General features: G+C 40.2%; 1 protein-coding gene across 5 annotated transcripts in view; it reads left to right on the top strand.

The window, feature by feature from the left end:
- LOC125464301 (probable E3 ubiquitin-protein ligase HECTD4) overlaps nt 1–19,642 on the top strand; it is a 284,911-nt gene that overhangs the window by 53,189 nt on the left and 212,080 nt on the right. For all 5 annotated transcript variants that reach the window (XM_059654988.1, XM_059654987.1, XM_059654990.1 and 2 more), the window contains exons 3-4: nt 7,846–7,935; nt 17,873–18,000. In XM_059654988.1, the coding sequence (XP_059510971.1) occupies nt 7,846–7,935; nt 17,873–18,000 (218 nt within the window). The remainder of the gene's footprint in view (nt 1–7,845; nt 7,936–17,872; nt 18,001–19,642) is intronic.

The following is a 19,642-nucleotide window of genomic DNA, read 5'->3' as shown; positions in this document are numbered from 1 at the left end:
CAAGCTTGTTAATTACTTTTAGTGGAGTCCCTTCAAACTTGCACTCGTCTACCGTTGACAAAGGCTATGTACTCATAAATAGTAATTTTCTTCTGATCCTCATTGGGTTGTGTTAAACAGGTTTTGCTGATATTATAGTTTTTTTTAGGCAGATTTTTTTTAAAAAGTAGACTGTTTTGATTTAAATACCAGATCATGTCAAATAAGAGGTTTATGGGGCAGTGATGGCATAGTTGCATTCACTGGGCTCGTAATCCAGAATTGCAAGCCAATGCTGTACGGACATGTAGGGAATCCCACTTCTCCAGATGGTGAAATTCAAATTTGTGAAAAATCTTGAATTAAAAAACTGTCTTTACTAATGTCCCTTGGAGTGAAATTTGTCATCCTTACCTGGCCTAGCTTATATGTAACTCCAGACACACAACAATGACTCTTAACTTCCCTCTGGGTAATCAAGTCAGGCAATAAATATTGGCCTAGACAATGATACTCTCAAAAGAATTAACAGAAAAAGAAATCTTTATCTGCAATATTTTGAATTATTTTTAGGTTGGCAACCTCTAACTGTTGGACCAGAGATCGATGCTGTGGCTTCAACCAGTTTGAATTTTTACATTAATAACGTGGTTGAAAGGATGGTATGCACTATAGCCAAATTTTCTGCTGACTCAGTGATTTGGACAGCAAGTTAGGCAAAGAGACCGCAAAAGCTTGAAGAAACTTTAACCAAGTGATGGGCTGAGAGGTGGCAGATGGAGTTCAACCTGGATAAATGCGAGGTGATGCATTTTGGAAGGTCGAATTTGAAAGCTGAGTACAGGATTAAGGATAGGATTCTTGGCAGTGTGGAGGAACAGAGGGATCTTGGTGTGCAGATACATAGATCCCTTAAAATGGCCACCCAAGTGGACAGGGTTGTTAAGAAAGCCAATGGTGTTTTGGCTTTCATTAACAGGGGGATTGAGTTTAAGAGTCGTGAGATCTTGTTGCAGCTCTAAAAAACTTTGTTTAGACCGCACTTGGAATACTGCGTCCAGTTCTGGATGCCCTATAATAGGAAAGATGTGGATGCTTTGGAGAGGGTTCAGAGGAGGTTTACCAGGATGCTGCCTGGACTGGAGGGCTTATCTTATGAAGAGAGGTTGACTGAGCTCAGTCTCTTTTCATTGGAGAAAAGGAGGAGGAGAGGGGACCTAGTTGAGGTATACAAGATAATGAGAGGCATAGATAGAGTTGATAGCTAGAGACTATTTCCCAGGGCAGAAATGGCTAGCACGAGGGTTCATAGTTTTAAGCTGGTTGGAGGAAAGTATAGAGGGGATGTCAGAAGCGGGTTCTTTACGCAGAGAGTTGTGAGAGCATGGAATGCGTTGCCAGCAGCAGTTGTGGAAGCAAGGTCATTGGGGTCGTTTAAGAAACTGCTGGACATGCATATGGTCACAGAAATTTGAGGGTGCATACATGAGGATCAATGGTCGGCACAACATCGTGGGCTGAAGGGCCTGTTCTGTGCTGTACTGTTCTGTGTTCTATGTCTATGTTCTATGAATGCCATCTGACAAATTTTTGCAGTGTGGGAAAATATTTTTATTCATTCATGGGATGAGGATGTCACTGGCTTGACTAGCATTTGTTGCCCATCCCTAATTGCCCAGAGGGCAAATTGACCACCTTCCCATGGGTCTGGAGTCAAATGTAGACCAGATCTGGTAAGGATGGTACTTCCCTTCTCCAAGGGACATTTAGTGAATGAGAGAGGTTTTACCTGGCAATTGGCGACAGATTCATGGTCGTCATCAGACTCTTTGTTCCAATGATCACATGTAAATATACAGGACTGAAAGTGTTGCTAAATACTGTGGGGAAAAAGTTTGGGTTCTTTAATTAAGGAGAAGTTTTATTGCAATGAAGGCAATTCAAGGAAGGCTCACTAGGTTGATTCAAGGATAAAGGGATTATTTTAAGAGCAAAGGTTCAAGTTAAGCCACACTTAGAGCTTAATAGAAGAAGAGGAATTTTGTTTAAACAGATTCTGAGAAACTTGACAGGGTTGATGCTGAGAAAAATTGTGATTATGTACATTTAAGAGTATAAGAGTACAATCCTGTTCCTCTTGGTACCAAGGTATCTCCTTCAGACAGGCAGTTGGTAAATTTCCCTGGGTTTTTTAAAAACTAAGGCAAATGAATCATGAGTGGATGGCGTCGGGCTGACACAGACCCAGAAGACTTCAGTTTTGCTTTCAGTTAGTTAACTACGTTTTGCTGGCTGGCTACTGGAGCTGAAAGCTTGAGTTCTTTGCTGCTGGAGTGAAGCCTTAGAGGTTTTCAGTTTTTAAAAAAGAATGCAAAAGCGACTGTGTTTCTGCTGGACTGGAGAGAGAGCAATAACTGTGTTCCTGAATTGCCTTTGCCAAGTGTATGCTTATGGGATGTTCTCTATATTGAAACCGTTAATGTTTGCTGGTTGAATGACCCAATATCTTGTAAGTATTTCAATAGTTATACCAGTCCTTGTTGTATTTTAACTATGTTGTAAGAATAAGGTGTACTTTAATTAAAACTTAGTGGTGGGCTAACTGAATCATTTCTGGAACACAGCACCTTACACATGCGTCTTGGAAGAAAACAATACAAAAGTTGGGTCTAGGCTATCTCCTTAATATACTTTGGGGGGGGATGTGGCCTGGTCCCTAACAGAATCCAGAATTGGGGGGGACATACCTTTTAAAAAAATAAGGTGATCATCTTCCATTTAAAGCAGAACTGAGAAAGCTCTTCTGAAGGTTGTGAATCTTTGCAGCTGTTTATCCCAGAGCATTGTGGGGTGGTTATTAAATAGTTTGGAGGCTGAGATGCAGGCTTTTTGGACCAATGGTCAGTGTTGATCATTAATTGTTTCATTTGTGAACTTTTAAAACAATTTGAAGAACCACCACAGGACAAATGTACTAGGAAAATAGAATCACGTAGAGTTAAAGGGATAATGATAATTTGATCACCAAATTGGCTAAGGAAGATTAGGTAGGGATTAATAGTGTTACTTTGTTAGACTAGAAAGAAATGTGCAGTAGGCTTCCAAAGAAATCAGTTCTGTGACGATGATATATGGAGTGGCTTGTACCATACTTTGCAATGTGGCAAATAGTGAATAGACTTGGCAAACTTAAATGGCCTATGCTGAAAACATGTAGACCTCCAGCAATGTAGTTTTACATGGCTTACATGAAAGCTTCCCAACATTTGGTTTAGATTCCAAATTGCAAGCTAAAATTCTGGGGATGCAAGATCTGTAGAATGGCATTCAAAACAAGTGGCAGCATTGTACTCCTACCCTAAAACGCCCTCTGTCTCCTAGTTCTTTTTGAGAGATCACAGTAATTTTCAAGTTTTGAAATGGTGTCACCATGGAAAAATATTTGGGAGGTATTTGATTTAAGTATTGAATAATTGATTTTGATGGAAACAACATTGCGTAAAATTTAATTTGTGGTATTTTAAAGTTCTACAAGATAGCAAGGACCTTGGGTGTATGCTCAAAACTTGGAAAGTAGCAAGACACATTGAAGGTAGACAAGAAAGCGTTGTGAATTTCTTTGCTTTGAAACGAGAGTATTGAGTTCAAAAGCTAGAAATTAAACAGTTACAAATACCTCTACCAATAGGAGTTCAGTTCCTGGATGATTAGTGCTGTCCTTGTGTAGTATAGACCTTGGTTTTCCTTTTGAGTTGGTACTCTTGCAGAGTATCCTGATGAGTGCAAGGTGAAACCTCCAGAAAGTCATTTCAGCTATGACTCATCAAACAGTATTCCAGGCAGCTCTTTATATTGGTTCAAAATAAATGTTTGTTCAGCTTGAAGTGATGATGTGCACAGTACCTTCTAGTGTTCTCATAACTAGCTTGAGAAACTTCCTAATATGCTGGCCTCAAACTGGCAGTTATGTTCAGAGTAAACGTTGATCAATGTAAAGCCCCATGTTGTCTGTGAGCTGTGGCTAAAAGTAGTCTTGTATAAATGTTCACAATTTGAAAGTGAAAATGAGTTGTATTTCTTCTTCCCTGTTTAATTGAAAGCAAAAGAGGGGGCAAAAGTGCAATTTTCCAGTTCCTTAGCTGATAGACCCCAGTGGGAAATGTGCTTGGCATTTTCTCATAAATTCATAGATTAGGTAGAGTACCTCCATTTGATGAATAGTTCTGAGGTTATGGATAAAATTATTGTCTACCTTCAGAATCACATTTTTGTAAATATCCCCCTGACACTCGGCAGTAGTATATACCATCTACAAGATGTACTGCAGAAAAATTCCTCAAGGTTACTTGGACAATATCTTGCGAGTCCACAACCATTTCCATCTAGAAGGCAAGGATAGCAAATGCATGGGAATACTGCCACCTGCACGTTCCTCTCAAGCAACCCATCTTGATTTGGAAATCTACTGCCATTCCTTCACTGTCACTAGGTCACAATCAGGAATTCCCTCCCTAAGGGCAACCTACAGCACTTGGATTGTAGCGGTTCAAGAAGTCAGCCCACTACCACCTTCTCAAGTGTGACCAGGGATGGGCAAGAAATGCTGACCAATCAGTGATTCCCATGTTCCACGAATCAATAAGAAGAAAAAAATTACTGGTTGGGCTTTGGCTTGAATAACGTGTGCAGTTTTAAATGCTGCTCTTTAGGCAGGATGTCAAAACTGTTATGTATCCATTTATCAGGAGTGAGGGCTTCAGCTCTGTGAAGGAATACAAGACATTGGGGCTCCTTAAAACAAAAAAAATTGTATTTAAAATTATGGGATGTAGCAACTAGGAAGAAAACATTTTCTCATATAGGTAGTTGGTAATCAGAGGGTGTAGATTTAAAATAATTGTTTAAATAAAACTGAACTAACAAGGAAACTAGAGGTTTTTGTTTCATGTGGAGGGCTGTTGAGACCTGAAATGCACTATAGTGCCTCAGAGTGGTGACATCAGAATCCATAGGAGTCTTTGAAAGGCATGCACATGCAGAGGATGAATTTGCCGGGTTAGGAGGAAAATATGGAATGTGGAAGTAAATTGAATAGCTAATTTAGAGAGGCTGTACAGGCAAGATAGGTCAAATGGCCACATGCTATGTTGCAAGACACAAAGATTCTATTTCTGCTTTAAATTAGTTATTTCTCTGGATTCATCCTGAGAGAAGTGATAAAAATCTTAATCACATCTTAAATGCATAATTGCCCTAGCTCTCTGATAGGTGGCTGTAAATTAAGCACATTCGGTGTATTTTATGGCTATTTGGCAATTTGATTTGTTAGCATGCATATATAGATAAGTAACCATTAAAATTAATGCAGGGAGGAATTTCAATTATATGTAACTTGTAGTTTCCAAGAGAACTTTGAACTCCAGATCAAGATCAATCCTTTATACTTAAAGAAGTTAAAAAGCTGTTCAATGTGATTGTATAACAGGCTTCATATTTGATGGTTTGATTTTTGTCTAATTTCTGGAAGAGAATTTGAAATGAAATGTCCTTTTTATTTCTATTGTAAATTAGCTTCTAAAGCATTAAGATGTTTTGCTGGGCACATGAGAATACTAACTTCAAGCCTTCAACTCTTGATTTGAAAATATGCCTTTCCTTTAGTGTCACTGAGTCAAAACTGTGGAATTCTATATCAGACAGCAGTATTGGTGAAGGCACACTACAATGCTGAGACAGATTCAAAAAGGTGGCTCTCAAACACTTGGTCAAGCTTAATTACGCATGGGGGAAAGAATGCTGACCTTTTTTCTAATTTGACCTTCACATTTTGCAAATAAAGAAAAGATGAGCAACTAGATTGACTGACTGACTGACTAAGGAATACAACGTCACCCTTTTCCTGTCAGTAAGTCTAGAATGTTTCATTTGTGTGCCTCAAACTGATGTCTCCTTGCAGTGAGTTACTGAGGAAGTTGCAATCATGCAAACAAAGAGCATGTGCAGGCTATTCAACCCTTTGAGTCTACTCTACAATTTAAATAAGATCACAGTTGACTTGATGGTAACCTCAAATCTGCATTTCTGCTTGCCCTTGATAGCATTTCGTTCATGCTTAACAGCAGTGTATCTCTGTCTTCCCTAAAAGAATTTAAGGGCTCAACTTCACCAACTTTTTAGTGTTCCAAAGACTCAAAGCACTGAAGAGCTTAAAATTCACCTCATCTCAGTTAAATGGGTGATTCCTCACAACTTAGTTTCTTGCCTATCTTTGTGCACTGATAAATTTGACAAAATCAGACTTTTCCATAAATCATTTTTAGAAATTATAAACAGTGAGGCCCCAGTACTGAATGCTATGGCACGCTACTTGTTACATTGTGCCAACCTGAAAAAGACCCATTTATGCCTACTGTCAGCTTTCTGTAAGCCAGTCAATCTTGCCAGTATTGTCACCCCTACACCATGAGCTTTTGTTTTTACAATAATTTGTGATGTAGCACTTCATCAAATACCTTTTTGTACTACTATTGGTTCCTGTTATCCAGTTTGTGTTACTGTCTCAGAGCGCCCATGTATTGGTCAAACACCATTTCCGTTTCACAAACTATGTTTACTCTGCCTGATCACGTTCTAACATTACTGTCTCTCAAATTTTAAGCTAACTGGCCTGTAGTTTTGGTTTTGTGTTTCTCCTGTTTTGAGCAAAGCAGTTATCATCTTCCTCCTTTCACTTTAATTGGACTGTGCTCAAGGGAGTTTTGGAAAATTAAAATCAATGCATTAACTACTTCACTAGCTACTACTTTTATGACTGCAGTATGGAATCCATGAGACGTGGCACTTGCCATTTTGCAGTTTCAACAATTTCGTCAGTAGCACTTGTCTGATTTGAGTTCTTTGAAGGGCCTGTAGTGTGCTGTACTGTTCTATGTTCTATCAATATTGATTACATGTTTTGTTAATTTATCATCTCGTTTATTAATTTTCTGGTTTCACTTCCTTTTAAGTCTGATGCTCACTTTATCTTTGCTGTTGCAATTATTTATAACAGACACTGTTACTTGTTTCTTTCCTGTTGCATTCTCTTGTAGTCTAATTTCTCCCCTCGTTAATTTTTGGTGCTTTTCATATTCTGTCCAATCTTCTGACTCATCACCTGCCATTATACAATTATATGCTTTTCTTCAATTGGGACACTGTCTTTAATGTTTCTAGTTAACTGTGAATGGTAGTTTCATAATTGCAATGTTTCTTGCCCTTCAGAATGTACTTTGTATTCTGAAGTAAACCCTTAAATACTTGTCATGACGTCTCTGACTTATCTCTTAACCCAATTTGCTGATTCACTTTAGCCAACTCTGCTTTCATAATTTCATTGGCCTTGTTTCTTAGGTGGTTGGTTTCCATTTTATCAGTAGACATGTATATTCTAGGTGAAAATTTGTATGCATGTAACTTACAATAATAACAGTTGTCATTTTCTAATTTGACCAAGGTCTACGTTAACAGAGAGGATGCTATATCTTGCTCTGTGGTGCCCTTTTTTATTGGGAACTATGCCTATAAGTTTTAGGTCATTATGATTTGTTCATTGTAAATTTAGTGAATGGATATATGGTTATCTGCTTTGAGATTGATTCATTGAAGTTATTGTATAAATTGCTGCTCATGTCTATATTCTGGCTGATTCACTTAAAATTATTAGCCTATTACTATTGACTATTATTTAAAATGATAGCTGGGATATGTGTGTCTTCAAAGCATTATTAATCTATAATTCAGCAAAGAAATCTTACTTGTTCAGTTGTTGATGTGACTATTCAGTTTGTATTTAAGATTAGTGATTACAATGTGCTTTCTTTGCAGAGGCTCTCTGAAAACCCTCATTCATACAGTGCACCTATTACAGAAACAGATGGACCTGGGATTTTTACCCGTTACAGACGTTCTGCATCGGTAAGCATTGATTTTGTTGGAAAGAGCATATTAAGTTGTAATTAATGAACACCAATTTTATTCTAAGCAGTTTTTGACGTATTATATGTGACTTAAATGTGAACTTTCATTTGATTTTAAAAGGCACTGACGTAAAATGTATCTATCTAATGCAATCTCAACTTAATGCTCTGCTCACCATGGTCTGCCCTGTTTTCTCCCTACTCCTGTGACTTCAGTTGAACCATGGTATCAACAATCCTCTGGGTTCTTGTTCAGGCTTAGCTTCTTCATATACTTGATACCAGCTAGGCAGACATCACAACTGAACCGTAATCTGCCCTGTCTTGTCCCGACATTGAGGGGCATATTTTGTAGCAGACGTACTTGAGATTGTGGTTAGGCGAGTGAATCTTGTCACTCCTGTGTCCCATTCACCAACCGAAGGATACTGGCACTATTTCTAAAGGTGAAGTTAAAATTGCTGTTGTGCCTGAGATCCGTTATCTCTTAAGTGTGATTCTTTGTAACCTATGTGCACTTGTCCTTGATAGCTATAGGAAAATTGGAAAATAGTACTTCATGCTTTAGAAAATTCACTAATTTCTCCCCTTTTAAGACATCCATAGACCTTTGAAAGCTTCATATGGCCATTCTCTGTTTGTGATCTTCACTGCTTCATGTGAACGATATGTAGTTTGTTATTGTTGTTATTATTACCGTGTCTTGACGGCAGTAATTCTACTGCCAGTTTTTGCTTTTATTTACTATGCGACATGTAATGCAGAACCTTTTTTATGTGAGACTAATTTGTTACCTCATCACTGCTGCACTTGACCTATCTTTCCTATTTTCTTCAGCCATTCTATCATTTAGTATACCTAGATAGTTCTTCCTCCCTAAACATTTGGTTACAGTCAAGAGTGAGAGTAACTGATCTGATGACAATCTCTCCAACTTTATTTTGTCAAAATGTACTTATTCTTATGTCCTCTGGCAACGTTTGTATCAGCAGGTATATTAATTTGAAACTGCAAAGTGCTGAAAATGTAATGCAGAGCAATAAATTCTAGATTTCATGTTACTGATTTCTTATATAAAAGCCAATTGCGACCTGTAATAGCAATGGAAAAGAAAAACAAGTATCTGCCAACATGATATACACTTGTTAATCAATTCTGGGGTCTGTATTACACTTCCAGATATAATACAAAAATTTATATACAAGAATTTAGATAATGTTGTGATTCCAGGGCTGCATGTTTCAGGTACGTAGAATGTTCTGCAATGCTTTAACACTCAGCAAGTCACACGGTATTGATAGGAGGAGAAAAGCATTCAAAACTAAAACTATGAAAGATACAGAAATTAAAATGAAACAGGAAATGAAGACTCGACATATTGCATTCATAATATTTTAGAGAATCGAGCTAGATACAGAGGACAACTGAGAAATAACAAATTAGGTAAATAGAGCATGCAAGGATAGGTTAGTGTATGGTGTATAAGTAAACACACCTGGAAACAGTAAAAGGATAGTCAGAAAGGATGTCAGAGCAAATTCTAGAACAAAATGTTCGTGTGAGGCACAGGATGTGGCTGATGTAATTTGGGAGCATTCTCTTGCGAAGAGAAGCATAATCTTATGGTAAAGAAGAATGTAGTGATGTTGAGTAGGAGAAAATTAAAGAGGCAGTACAATATCAGTGTTGTTCAAACTTGAAAAGTCACCTTTTCTAGATGGGAACAGTCTTGAGGGAAGTAGGGGCCAAAATAATGAAACTTTACCAGTTTTTCAATCATGCCTGAACATCAGAGTGAAAATGGTTTAACGAATGATGGTTCCCCAACTCAAAATAGAAAAGGGATATTTTTGGTAATTCAGACCTGTTAACTTTAAAGTTGATGGATGAACATTTTTAGGGGTAAAATTGTTACTGGGGGAAAGATAGATGTATAAGTTGTCGTCATACGGATTTATTGAAGGTAAATTGTGTCTTATAAACTGAATTGACAGTGCTTCCCACCCCCCCCCCCCACCCCCCAAATACTCATGCTCCAGGCCCACCATCCTGCCTCATGCTACTCCCCACGCCCCTGCTGTTTTTCTGTGTCTCTGTCCCTGTCCCCTCCTTGCACTTTAATTGATGGTTGCTAAATTTGCTGATGGCACAAATTAAGTAATACAAATCGTGAAGAGTCCGTAAGGGTCTGCAAAGGGAAATGTGTATTACTTGATTTAGCAAACAGAGTATAAAGGAAAATATGAACTTATTAATTTTGACTAGAGAATTGGAAAAACTCTGAACAGTCCTTCTGTCCTGGTACAGAGTCAAACAATGCGGAAATAGGTCCTTCGGCCCAACTCTAACCTGAACTAGTCCCGTTTGCCTGCGCTTGGCCCATATCCCTCTAAATTTTCCTGTACGTACTTGTCCAAATGTCTTTTAAATGTGTAATTGTACCTACCTCTCCCATTTCCTCTGACAGCTTGTTACAAATACACACCACCCTGTCTGTGGAAACTTGACCCCTCGGGTCTTTTTAAATCTTTGCCAAGTCTCCTAAAACCTATGCTCTCTACTTTTGGACTCCACTGCCCTGCAGAAAAGACCTTGGCTATTCACCTGTATTTGTGCACTCATAATTTTATAAAGCTCTACAATGTCACCTCTCAACCTCCGACACCCCAGGGAGGGAAAAAGTCCCAGACTATCCAGCCTTTCCATTTGAATCCCAAAAATTTGATGCACAGGTACAGTAAGTGATTGGGAAGCCAAATGAATTACTTATTTCAAGGGAATTAAATGTAAAAGTGAGGATGATGTGCTGCTGTTAGTGTTCTGGCGGGACTACATTCTGGAGTAATATGTAGTGATTTGGCCTCCTTGCTTTAAGCAAGGTGAGGAACTTGGAGGTGGTAGTGTTCCCATGTATCTGCTGCCTTGTCCATGAAGATGGAAGTGGTTGTGCATTTGGAAGGTGCTGTCTCAGGATCTTTGAGTTTCTGCAGTGCATCTTCTCGATGCTGTTGCTGCTGCTGCTGTGTGTCAGCAGTGGAGGGAGTGGATATGAACCTCTAAGGCCCTCTCAATTTCCTCTGTTTATAACTCAACCTATCCATTCCTGGTAACATCGTGGTAAATCTCTTAAACGTCTCCAGTTTAATGCTATCCTTCCTATCACAGACCTGAACCGGACACAGTTCTCAGTGAGGCCTGTACAACCTTGACATAAACATTCCAACTCATATTCTCCAAGGTCTGAGTAACGCAGGCAAGCATGCTAAACATTGCCTTAACTGCACTATCCATCTGTCGTGCGTGCCTCAAAGAATTGTGTACCTGAAGCCCTAAGGCCCTAATTTTAATTGTATAATCCTTGTCTTTGTTTTGCCAAAATACAGTACCTTTGCATTTATCCAAGTTAAACTCCATTACTCATGCTTCAGCCTATTGACCCATTTGAACAAGATCTCTTTGTAATCTTAGAAAGTGTTCTTCACTGTCCACAAACCATGAATCCTGGTGTCATCCACAAACTTATTAACCATGTTTTCTACATTCTCATCTGAATCATTTATTGAAATGACGTACAGAAGTGGATCCACTTCTTATCCCATGGAACTTCGCTGGTCACAGGCCTCTGGCCTGGCAGATAGCCCTCCACCATCTCTGTGTGGGTGCTTGTGGTTGTGGTGCCAGTCAAGCAGGTCTTGCTACACCCATTCAGGCAAGTGGGGAGTATTCCATCAAACTCCTGACTTGTGCCTTGTAGATAGTGGATGGGCTTTTGGGAGTCATGAGATGACTTGCTTGTTACCGTATTCCTAGCCTCTGACCTGTTTATGCAAAAACTGTTCGTGTGGTGAATCCAGTTCAGTTTTTGGCCAGTGGTAACCCCAAGTTCATAGTGGGGGATTCAGTGATAACACCATTCAGTCTCATGGAGCAGTGGTTAGTTTGTTTCTTCAAACAGCCATTTCCTGGCATTTGTGAATGTTACTTGCTGTTGGTTACCCCAATATGTTTCAGTATCTGAGGAGTGATTAGGTGGTGCTTATTATTGTGCTATACTCAGTGCACATCCCCATTTCTGACTTTGTGTGGGGAAGGTTATTGTTGGAGCAGCTGTAGATGGTTGGGCCAAGGACACTACCTTAAGGAACTGCTGCAGAGATGTCCTGGAGCTAAGATGACTAATGTCCAACAACAACCACTGTCTTTCTCTGTGCGAGCGTGTCTCCAGCCCAAGGAGAAGTTGTGCCCTGATATCACTGATTCCAGTTATCGCTAAGACTCATTGGGCACAGTGGTCCACTGGTTAGCACTGCTGCCTCAGCTCCAGGGACCTGGGTTTGATTCCACCCTTGGGGAACAGTCTGTGTGGAGTTTGCATGTTATCCCTGTGTCTGTGTGGGTTTCCTCCAGGTGCCCCGGTTTCCTCCCACAGCCCAAAGATGTGCAGGTTAGGTGGATTGCCCGTGCCAAATTGCCCATAGTGTTCAGGGATGTGTGGATTAGGGAGATAGGTCTGGGTGGGATGTTGTTTGTGTCAGTGTGGACTTGTTGGGCTGAAGAGCTTGTTTGCACACTGTAGGGATTCCATGATTCTTACTCTTGTCAGATGCAGCCTTTGTCAAAGGCTGGACACTCACCTCACCTCTGGAATTCAGCTGTTTTGTTCATGTTTGAACCTAGTCTGTAATGAGGTCAGGAGATGAGTGCCATGATGGAATCCAACCTGGGCATCACTGAGCAGCTTATTGCAGAGTAGTTGCTGTTTGATAATACTGTTGATAACGCCTTCGATCACTTTACTGAGGATTTAGACTAGACTGATGGGATGGTACTTGGCCTGGTTGGATTTGTCCTGCATTTTGTGTACAGGATGTACCTGGGCAATTTTCCACGTTGTTGGGTAGATGCCACTGTTGTAACTGTACTCGAGAGCGGCACTCTCTGGAGCACAAGTCTTCAATATTATTGCTGGAATATTGCTAGGCCCCATGGCCTTTGCACTATCCAATGCCTCCAGCTGTTTCTTTATGTCACTTAGTGAGTTTTTCCTTTTATTCATGAGTATCACTGGCTGGCCAGCATTTATTGCCCACTCCTAGCTACCTGTGAAGGAGTAGCTTGCTAGGTTATTTCAGAGGGCAGGTGTTTTAGTGATTTGGATCAGAAATTGGCTAGCTGTAAGAAGACAGAGGGTGGTGGTTGATGGGAAGTGTTCGTCCTGGAGTTCAGTTACTAGTGGTGTACCACAAGGATCTGTTTTGGGGCCACTGCTGTTTGTCATTTTTGTAAATGACTTGGATGAGGGCGCAGAAGGATGGGTTAGTAAATTTACGGATGACACTAAAGTCGGTGGAGTTGTGGATAGTGCAGAAGGATGTTGCGTGTTACAGAGGGGCATAGATAAGCTGCAGAACTGGGCTGAGAGGTGGAAAATGGAGTTTAGTGTGGAAAAGTGGGGTGATTCGCTTTGGAAAGAGTAACAGGAATACATAGTACTGGGCTAATGGTAACATTCTTGGTAGTGTGGATGAGCAGATAGATCTCAGTTTCCATGTGTGTAGATCCCTGAAAGTTGCCACCCAGATTGATAGGGTTATTAAGAAGGCGTACAGTGTGTTAGGTTTTATTGATAGAGGGATTGAGTTTCAGAGCCATGAGGTCACATTGCAGCTGTACAAAACTCTGGTGCAGCCACGCTTGGAGTATTGTGTACAGTTCTGGTTGCCGCATTATAGGCAGGATGTGGAAGCATTGGAAAGGGTGCAGAGGAGATTTACCAGGATGTCTGGTATGAAGGGAAGGTCTGACAAGGAAAGGCTGAGGGACTTGAGGTTGTTTTCGTTAGAGAGAAGAAGGTTAAGAAGCGACTTAATAGAGACATACAAGATGATCAGAGGATTAGATAGAGTGGACAGTGAGGGCTTTTTTCCTTGGATGGTGATGGCTAGCACGAGGGAGCCTGGCTTTAAATTAAAGGGTGATAGATATAGGACAGATGTCAGAGGTAGGTTCTTTACTCAGAGTAGTAAGGGTGTGGAATGCCCTGCCTGCAACAGTAGTATACTCGCCAACTTTAAGGGCATTCAAATGGTCATTAGATAAACGTATGGATGATAATGGAATAGTGTAGGTTGGATGGATTTCAGATTGGTTTCACGGGTCGGCGCAACATCGAGGGCCGAAGGGCCTGTACAGCGCTGTTATGTTCTATGTTCTATGAGAGTCAACCATGTTACTATGGGTCAGAAGTCGCATGTAGGCCAGTTCAGGTGAGGATGAAGTGAGCCAGAAGGGATTTTCTGACAAAGGGCAATAAATTCATAGTCATCAGTCAGTTCTTGATTCCAGATTGTTTTTATATTGAATTCAAGTTCTGCTATTTGTTGTGGCGAGACTTGAATATGAAGCCCCAAAACAAAGCTGAGTTTCTGGATTCATAGTCTAGTCTTCTGGACCAGGCACACACAGACGCACACAGCCACACAGACGGGTGGACAGACACAGCAACCAGCAAAAACCACCAACTAACTGAAAGCGAAATCAAAATCCTTTGCAATCTGTACGAACCTGACCCTGCCCATTCATGATTCTTTGATAACAGTGTGGAGCTGAAGGAACCCAGCAGGCCAGGCAGCGTCAGAAACAGGAAAGTTGACGTTTTGGATCAGGACCCTTCCTTCAGAATTGTTTGTGATTGTTTTGTCTTATTTAAAAAAAACCCCACCAAGGGAGAACTTAAAGCAGTTTACCAACTGCCAGTCAGAAGGAGACATTTTGACCTGGCTGAAACAATACCCCTATGTAAGAGAAACAGGTCAGAGCACATCTCTTGAAGGCACAAGATCATCACATTTGTATTTAGACCTTTAGGCTATCATTTGCCTTCAATCAAATCAAACTGGTTGAAGACAGGTGTCTTAATGCTGGGGACACTGGAGGAGGCCATAATGGATCACCCACTTGGGACTTTGGGCTGCGAATACTTCAGACTGATCTTTTGTGCTGATGTTTTGGGCTCTTCCATCGAGGATCGGATTATTTGTGGCGATGCCTTCTCCAGTGAAGTGAATAATTGTCCACCACCATTCATGACTGGATGTGCCAGGACTGCCAAGCTTAGATCTTATCTTTTGGTTGTGGGATAGACAAAGATAAGCTATCATTTGCTGCTTATGTTGTTTGGCTTGCAAATAATGCTGTTTGGTAGCTTCACCAAATTGACATCTCAGTTTTATCTCACCTGGTGAACATGCTGAGTTAAGGGTCTTTGGCGAATATCTGTAATGTGTCTAGGAGATGGCATACACCGCTTATACTGTGCACTGATGCTGGAGCAAGTGAATATTTGTGGATATGGTTACAATCAAGCAGGCTGCTTTCTCCTTGAAGGTGGCACCTTGAGTGTTTACTGGAGCTGTGCTCATCCAGGCAAGCGGAGAGTATTCCATCACGTATCTGATGTGTGCCATAAAAGATGATGGGCATGCTTTGGGGTACCAGGAGGTTAGTTACTCACTAAGTTTCCTGCCTGTGACCTGTTCTTGTAGTCACTATGTTTATATGGCTTGTCTAGTTCAGTTTCTGGTTAATGATAACCTCCAAAATGTTGATATTAGAAGATTCAGTGATGATGAAATAGCAATGGTTATATAGTATCTCTTACTGAAGATTGTCTTTGTCTTTGCCTCGCATTTGTATTGCACAAGTGTTTTTTGGAAGTCAGAGTCAGAGGTCCACAGCACAGGAAAAGGTCCTCCAACCCATTGAATCTGCATCAGTCAAGACAACCACCTTACTATTCTAATCCCATTTTCCAGGACTTGGTTCATAGCCTTGTATGCCTTGGCATGGCAAGCAAGCGTCTGAATAGTTCTTCAGTGCTATGAGAGTTTCTGCCTCTACCGCTCCTTCAACTAGTGAGCTCCATTTCCTCCCACCCTCAAGGTAAAACTTTTCTCCCTTTACATACCCTCTAAGTCTCCTGTCCGTTACGTTTAATTGTGCCCCCGGGTGTTGATCCCACCATCAAGAGGAAAAGTTCCTTTCTGTTTACTCTATTGATGTCCCTCATAATTTTATTAATTTCAGTCACGTCTGCACTTCAGTCTCATCTGCTTTAATGAAAACCACTCCGTCTTGCTTCAGAACTAAAATACTGCAGCCCACCCAGTGGTCCTGTTAAATCTCTTTTGCAGCCACTCCAGTGCAATCACATCTCTCCATTAACATGGATTCCAGAACTGCCCACAATACACAAGTTGTGTCCGAACCAATGTTTGAAACGGTTCCAGCACAACTTCCTGCTCTTAAACTGTATGCCTGGGCGAATAAACACAAGTATCCCATGTGCTTTCTTTACCACTTTACCCACCTATTCTGATATCTTAAGGGACTGGTGCACATGCGCACCAAAGTCGCTGTGTTTGTTGGTGCTTCCCAGGGTTCTACTGTTCGTCCTGTATTCCTATACCATGTTTGTCCTGCCCGTGCTCATCACCTCGCAACTATCTGGATTGAATCCCATTTAACACTGATCAGTCAATCTGACAAGCCCATCTGTGCATTCCTCAAATCTAAGACTATCCTCCTTGGTATTTACCACCTACATTGTACAATCCACAAACTTGCTGAACAGCCTTCTTACATTCAAGTCTGAATCATCTATATATACCTGAAACAGCATGGGCCTCAACACTGGTTTCTTCAGAAATCCACTGGGCACAGGCTGCCAGTCTCTCTCTCTCATCCCTTGAACACCATCCTCTGCTTCCTCCAATTCTGCATCCAATTAACCAAATTTCCTTGGATCCTGTGGGCTGTTAAGGCAATTGGCCCGTGTGAAAGCTAAGTATGAATTGTACCTGTAATTTTAATTGATGGGCCTGTCTTCTTTATCGATGCACATCTTTTGATATTGGAATCTATGCTGTCATTCCCCTGATTTGGAATAAAATTTTGAATAATTAAATTTACAGCAGCACTTTGAGATCATCTTAAATGATTTCAGCAGTTTTTAAACATTTAAAACCAAATGGGTATTTTAAGATACCTTGAGCCTTTCTCAGAGTGGTGGTATGATACACATTTTTACAATATTTTAAAGTTTCTTATTTTCTGTAGTCTTTTTCTAGCAGCTCAAAGTTTTGAAGCTTAGTGGTGGCTAGGTGCTTCTTCACAGGAGGAAGTTTTATTCCAATTTGTTCCTGTGTTAACCTAGTGGTTCAAGAACTCCTTTGTTTGACCTCTTACAGCATGAAGTGCAGGGAAGGAAGAGAAGGATTTTACTGATTATTAAAAATTACAATTAATTCTATCTTGGTTAGTGTTAGCCAAAACCTCTCCTAGCTTGGCTTGCCTGTTTCTGCCATTGTTGTAAGACTGGAATTTGGTCGTAACTATATTAATGGATTGTAACTTTCCCGATCTGGCATTGAACTATCTCAGCTGTTAGTTAGGCTTACTTCGTGTTTTCAGGGTTTTTTTTGGCATGGAAAATCATTACTTAACTATTAACACTAGCAAGAATGAGTCGCCACACTTGTAGTTCAGTTTGAGAGTTTGATTGGCAGTAAGTAATCCTTATTCTAATGTTCATATAATACGAAGATTTGAAACTTTCTGATTTAGCTTTCTATGCTAATTTCATTTTCTGTGCACCATGCAAATACAGCAGTTTTCAGCTGTTCAGTGCATCACAATTGAGGGGCAGACAGTGAAACGTTATTTTCACAAAGCCGACAGCAGAGCAATGCCACTTTGACAACAGTCTCGGTACTTTTGAGTAAAACCCTATATCTGGTCTGAGCCTAAAGTTGTGTTCAACCTTTGTGTTTAATGAAAACAAATGACATAAGCATGATGTTATTTTGACAGTAATGTCTGTATATTTTTGTTATAACCAGAATGTAGCTAACATTTTTCTTTTACTTTGTACTCAGACTACTTCTGTTGGAAGGAGGACCAGGCTCTGCATCTTGCCTGCTTGGCAACAAACATATGGTGTCTTGGGGGTTTGAGGATATGCTGTCTGCACCAGAGAGCAGCAGTAGTTCCACTGACAATAAAGGTACACCTGATGTCCCCCCTCCCCCCTCCCCCCTCCTTCTTCTTCTCCTTCTTCTCCTTCTCCTCCTTCTCCTTCTCCTTCTCCCCCTTCTCTCCCCCCCCCCCAAAAAAAATTAATCTGGTTGAGCTGTAAGGAGAGAAAGAAAGGCACGTCGGCAATGAAAATTTATGTAGAATAATGAGAGCTGTTACTTAAGTTTTCAAATTGCCCCCATACTATTGTGCATTGAAATGTGATAATTACTTCATTCAAAGTAATTCAATAAAATAAGGTTGAAAGAATGTAAAAATGACAGATTACGTTGTCTGCTTGTTGCATCATCATTGTGGGTAACAATAGAAAAAGGGAACACTCTTGGTGGTGATTTACTGTTTCAGACGCCATAAAATTGCTTTCTTCTGAGTGAGGTGCTGTTCGTTTTGATTGTAGTTGGAATAGAATGTTGTATAATGCAAGTGAGGCATTCATTGAATTAATGATGTGAAATATTACCAGTCTTGAATTACTATAGCATTGTGTTTGCCTTTGATATGAGGAATTCTGGTGGGATGTGTTTCCAGGTTTTATAAACTTGTCAGTGTTGAATATTTGTAGATAGGTACAGAATATAGAATGAAGTTCCTTTTGTAATGTCAAGATAATTGCCAATCTGAAGTTTGACATTCTGCATGCAATTTTTGCAGGTTGCTGTTATTTTCCATGTAGTGTAATAGTTGATGTGCATACCTGTCAGGTGTATGCAACATTTCTGATTATTTCTGTTTTTCTGGTACATCTTTATTTGACATTTTCCTGTTCGAATGTAATTCTTAGAGTTTGTTATTTGATGGCTTGTTTGTTCAACTTCTTAGTCATAAATAGACAGTAGTTTTGTTTGGTCTGTTTTCCTGTTAACACAACTTTTGGACTGAGGGTAACAGCTTATCTTATAATTCATAACTCCAAACCAGAATGATAGAAGAATAAAGGTAGTGAAAAATCAGAGTGGACTCCAACAGAGCCAGTCCACCAGTTAGGTGGATTGACCATGCTAAGTTACCCGTAGTGACATGGGAAGTTCAGGCAATGTGAATTAGCCATGGTAAATGAGGTATGGGGACATGGTAGTGGCGTGGGTCCAGGCTGAGATGCTTTTGGGAGGGTTGGTGCAATTTTATGGGCTGAATTGCCTTTATCTGTACTGTAGGGATTCTGTGATTCTATTTTAGGTTATTGGTGGAGCAGAATGGTTTCTGAGATTGTGTCAATATACTGCAAGGATAAATCCCTCCAAAGAGCTGTGAGGTGTTGGAAACAGCAAGGTAAAATACTCAGACCTTTCTTAGTTTGTCAACTTAAAATCACCACACCCATGTTGCTCAAAGGGAAAACATTTTTGAATCATACTGCTTATTGCACACAGGTACCTTTTTGAGCATGTAAACGTAGCCGTTTGCTTGTTGTAAGATTTACAAAGAAATGGTGGTGATGTCAGGTATCTCAGATTTGGCCAAGATCAATTTTGTTTTTGTTGTAAATGTTGCATTTGGATATTTCAATCAAGCCCTACAAGTATTTTAAACATTTTAATTTGATGCTTTGCAAAAAGACAGAGCATGTAGCAGGAACAAATACCTTCTGAAATATTGGCCTAAAAATAGTG

This window comes from Stegostoma tigrinum, chromosome 26 (genome assembly GCF_030684315.1).
Source record: "Stegostoma tigrinum isolate sSteTig4 chromosome 26, sSteTig4.hap1, whole genome shotgun sequence".
NCBI classification, from domain to species: Eukaryota; Metazoa; Chordata; class Chondrichthyes; order Orectolobiformes; family Stegostomatidae; genus Stegostoma; species Stegostoma tigrinum.
Note: the sequence above shows the minus strand (reverse complement) of the source record. Positions and strands in the feature narration are given on the sequence as shown.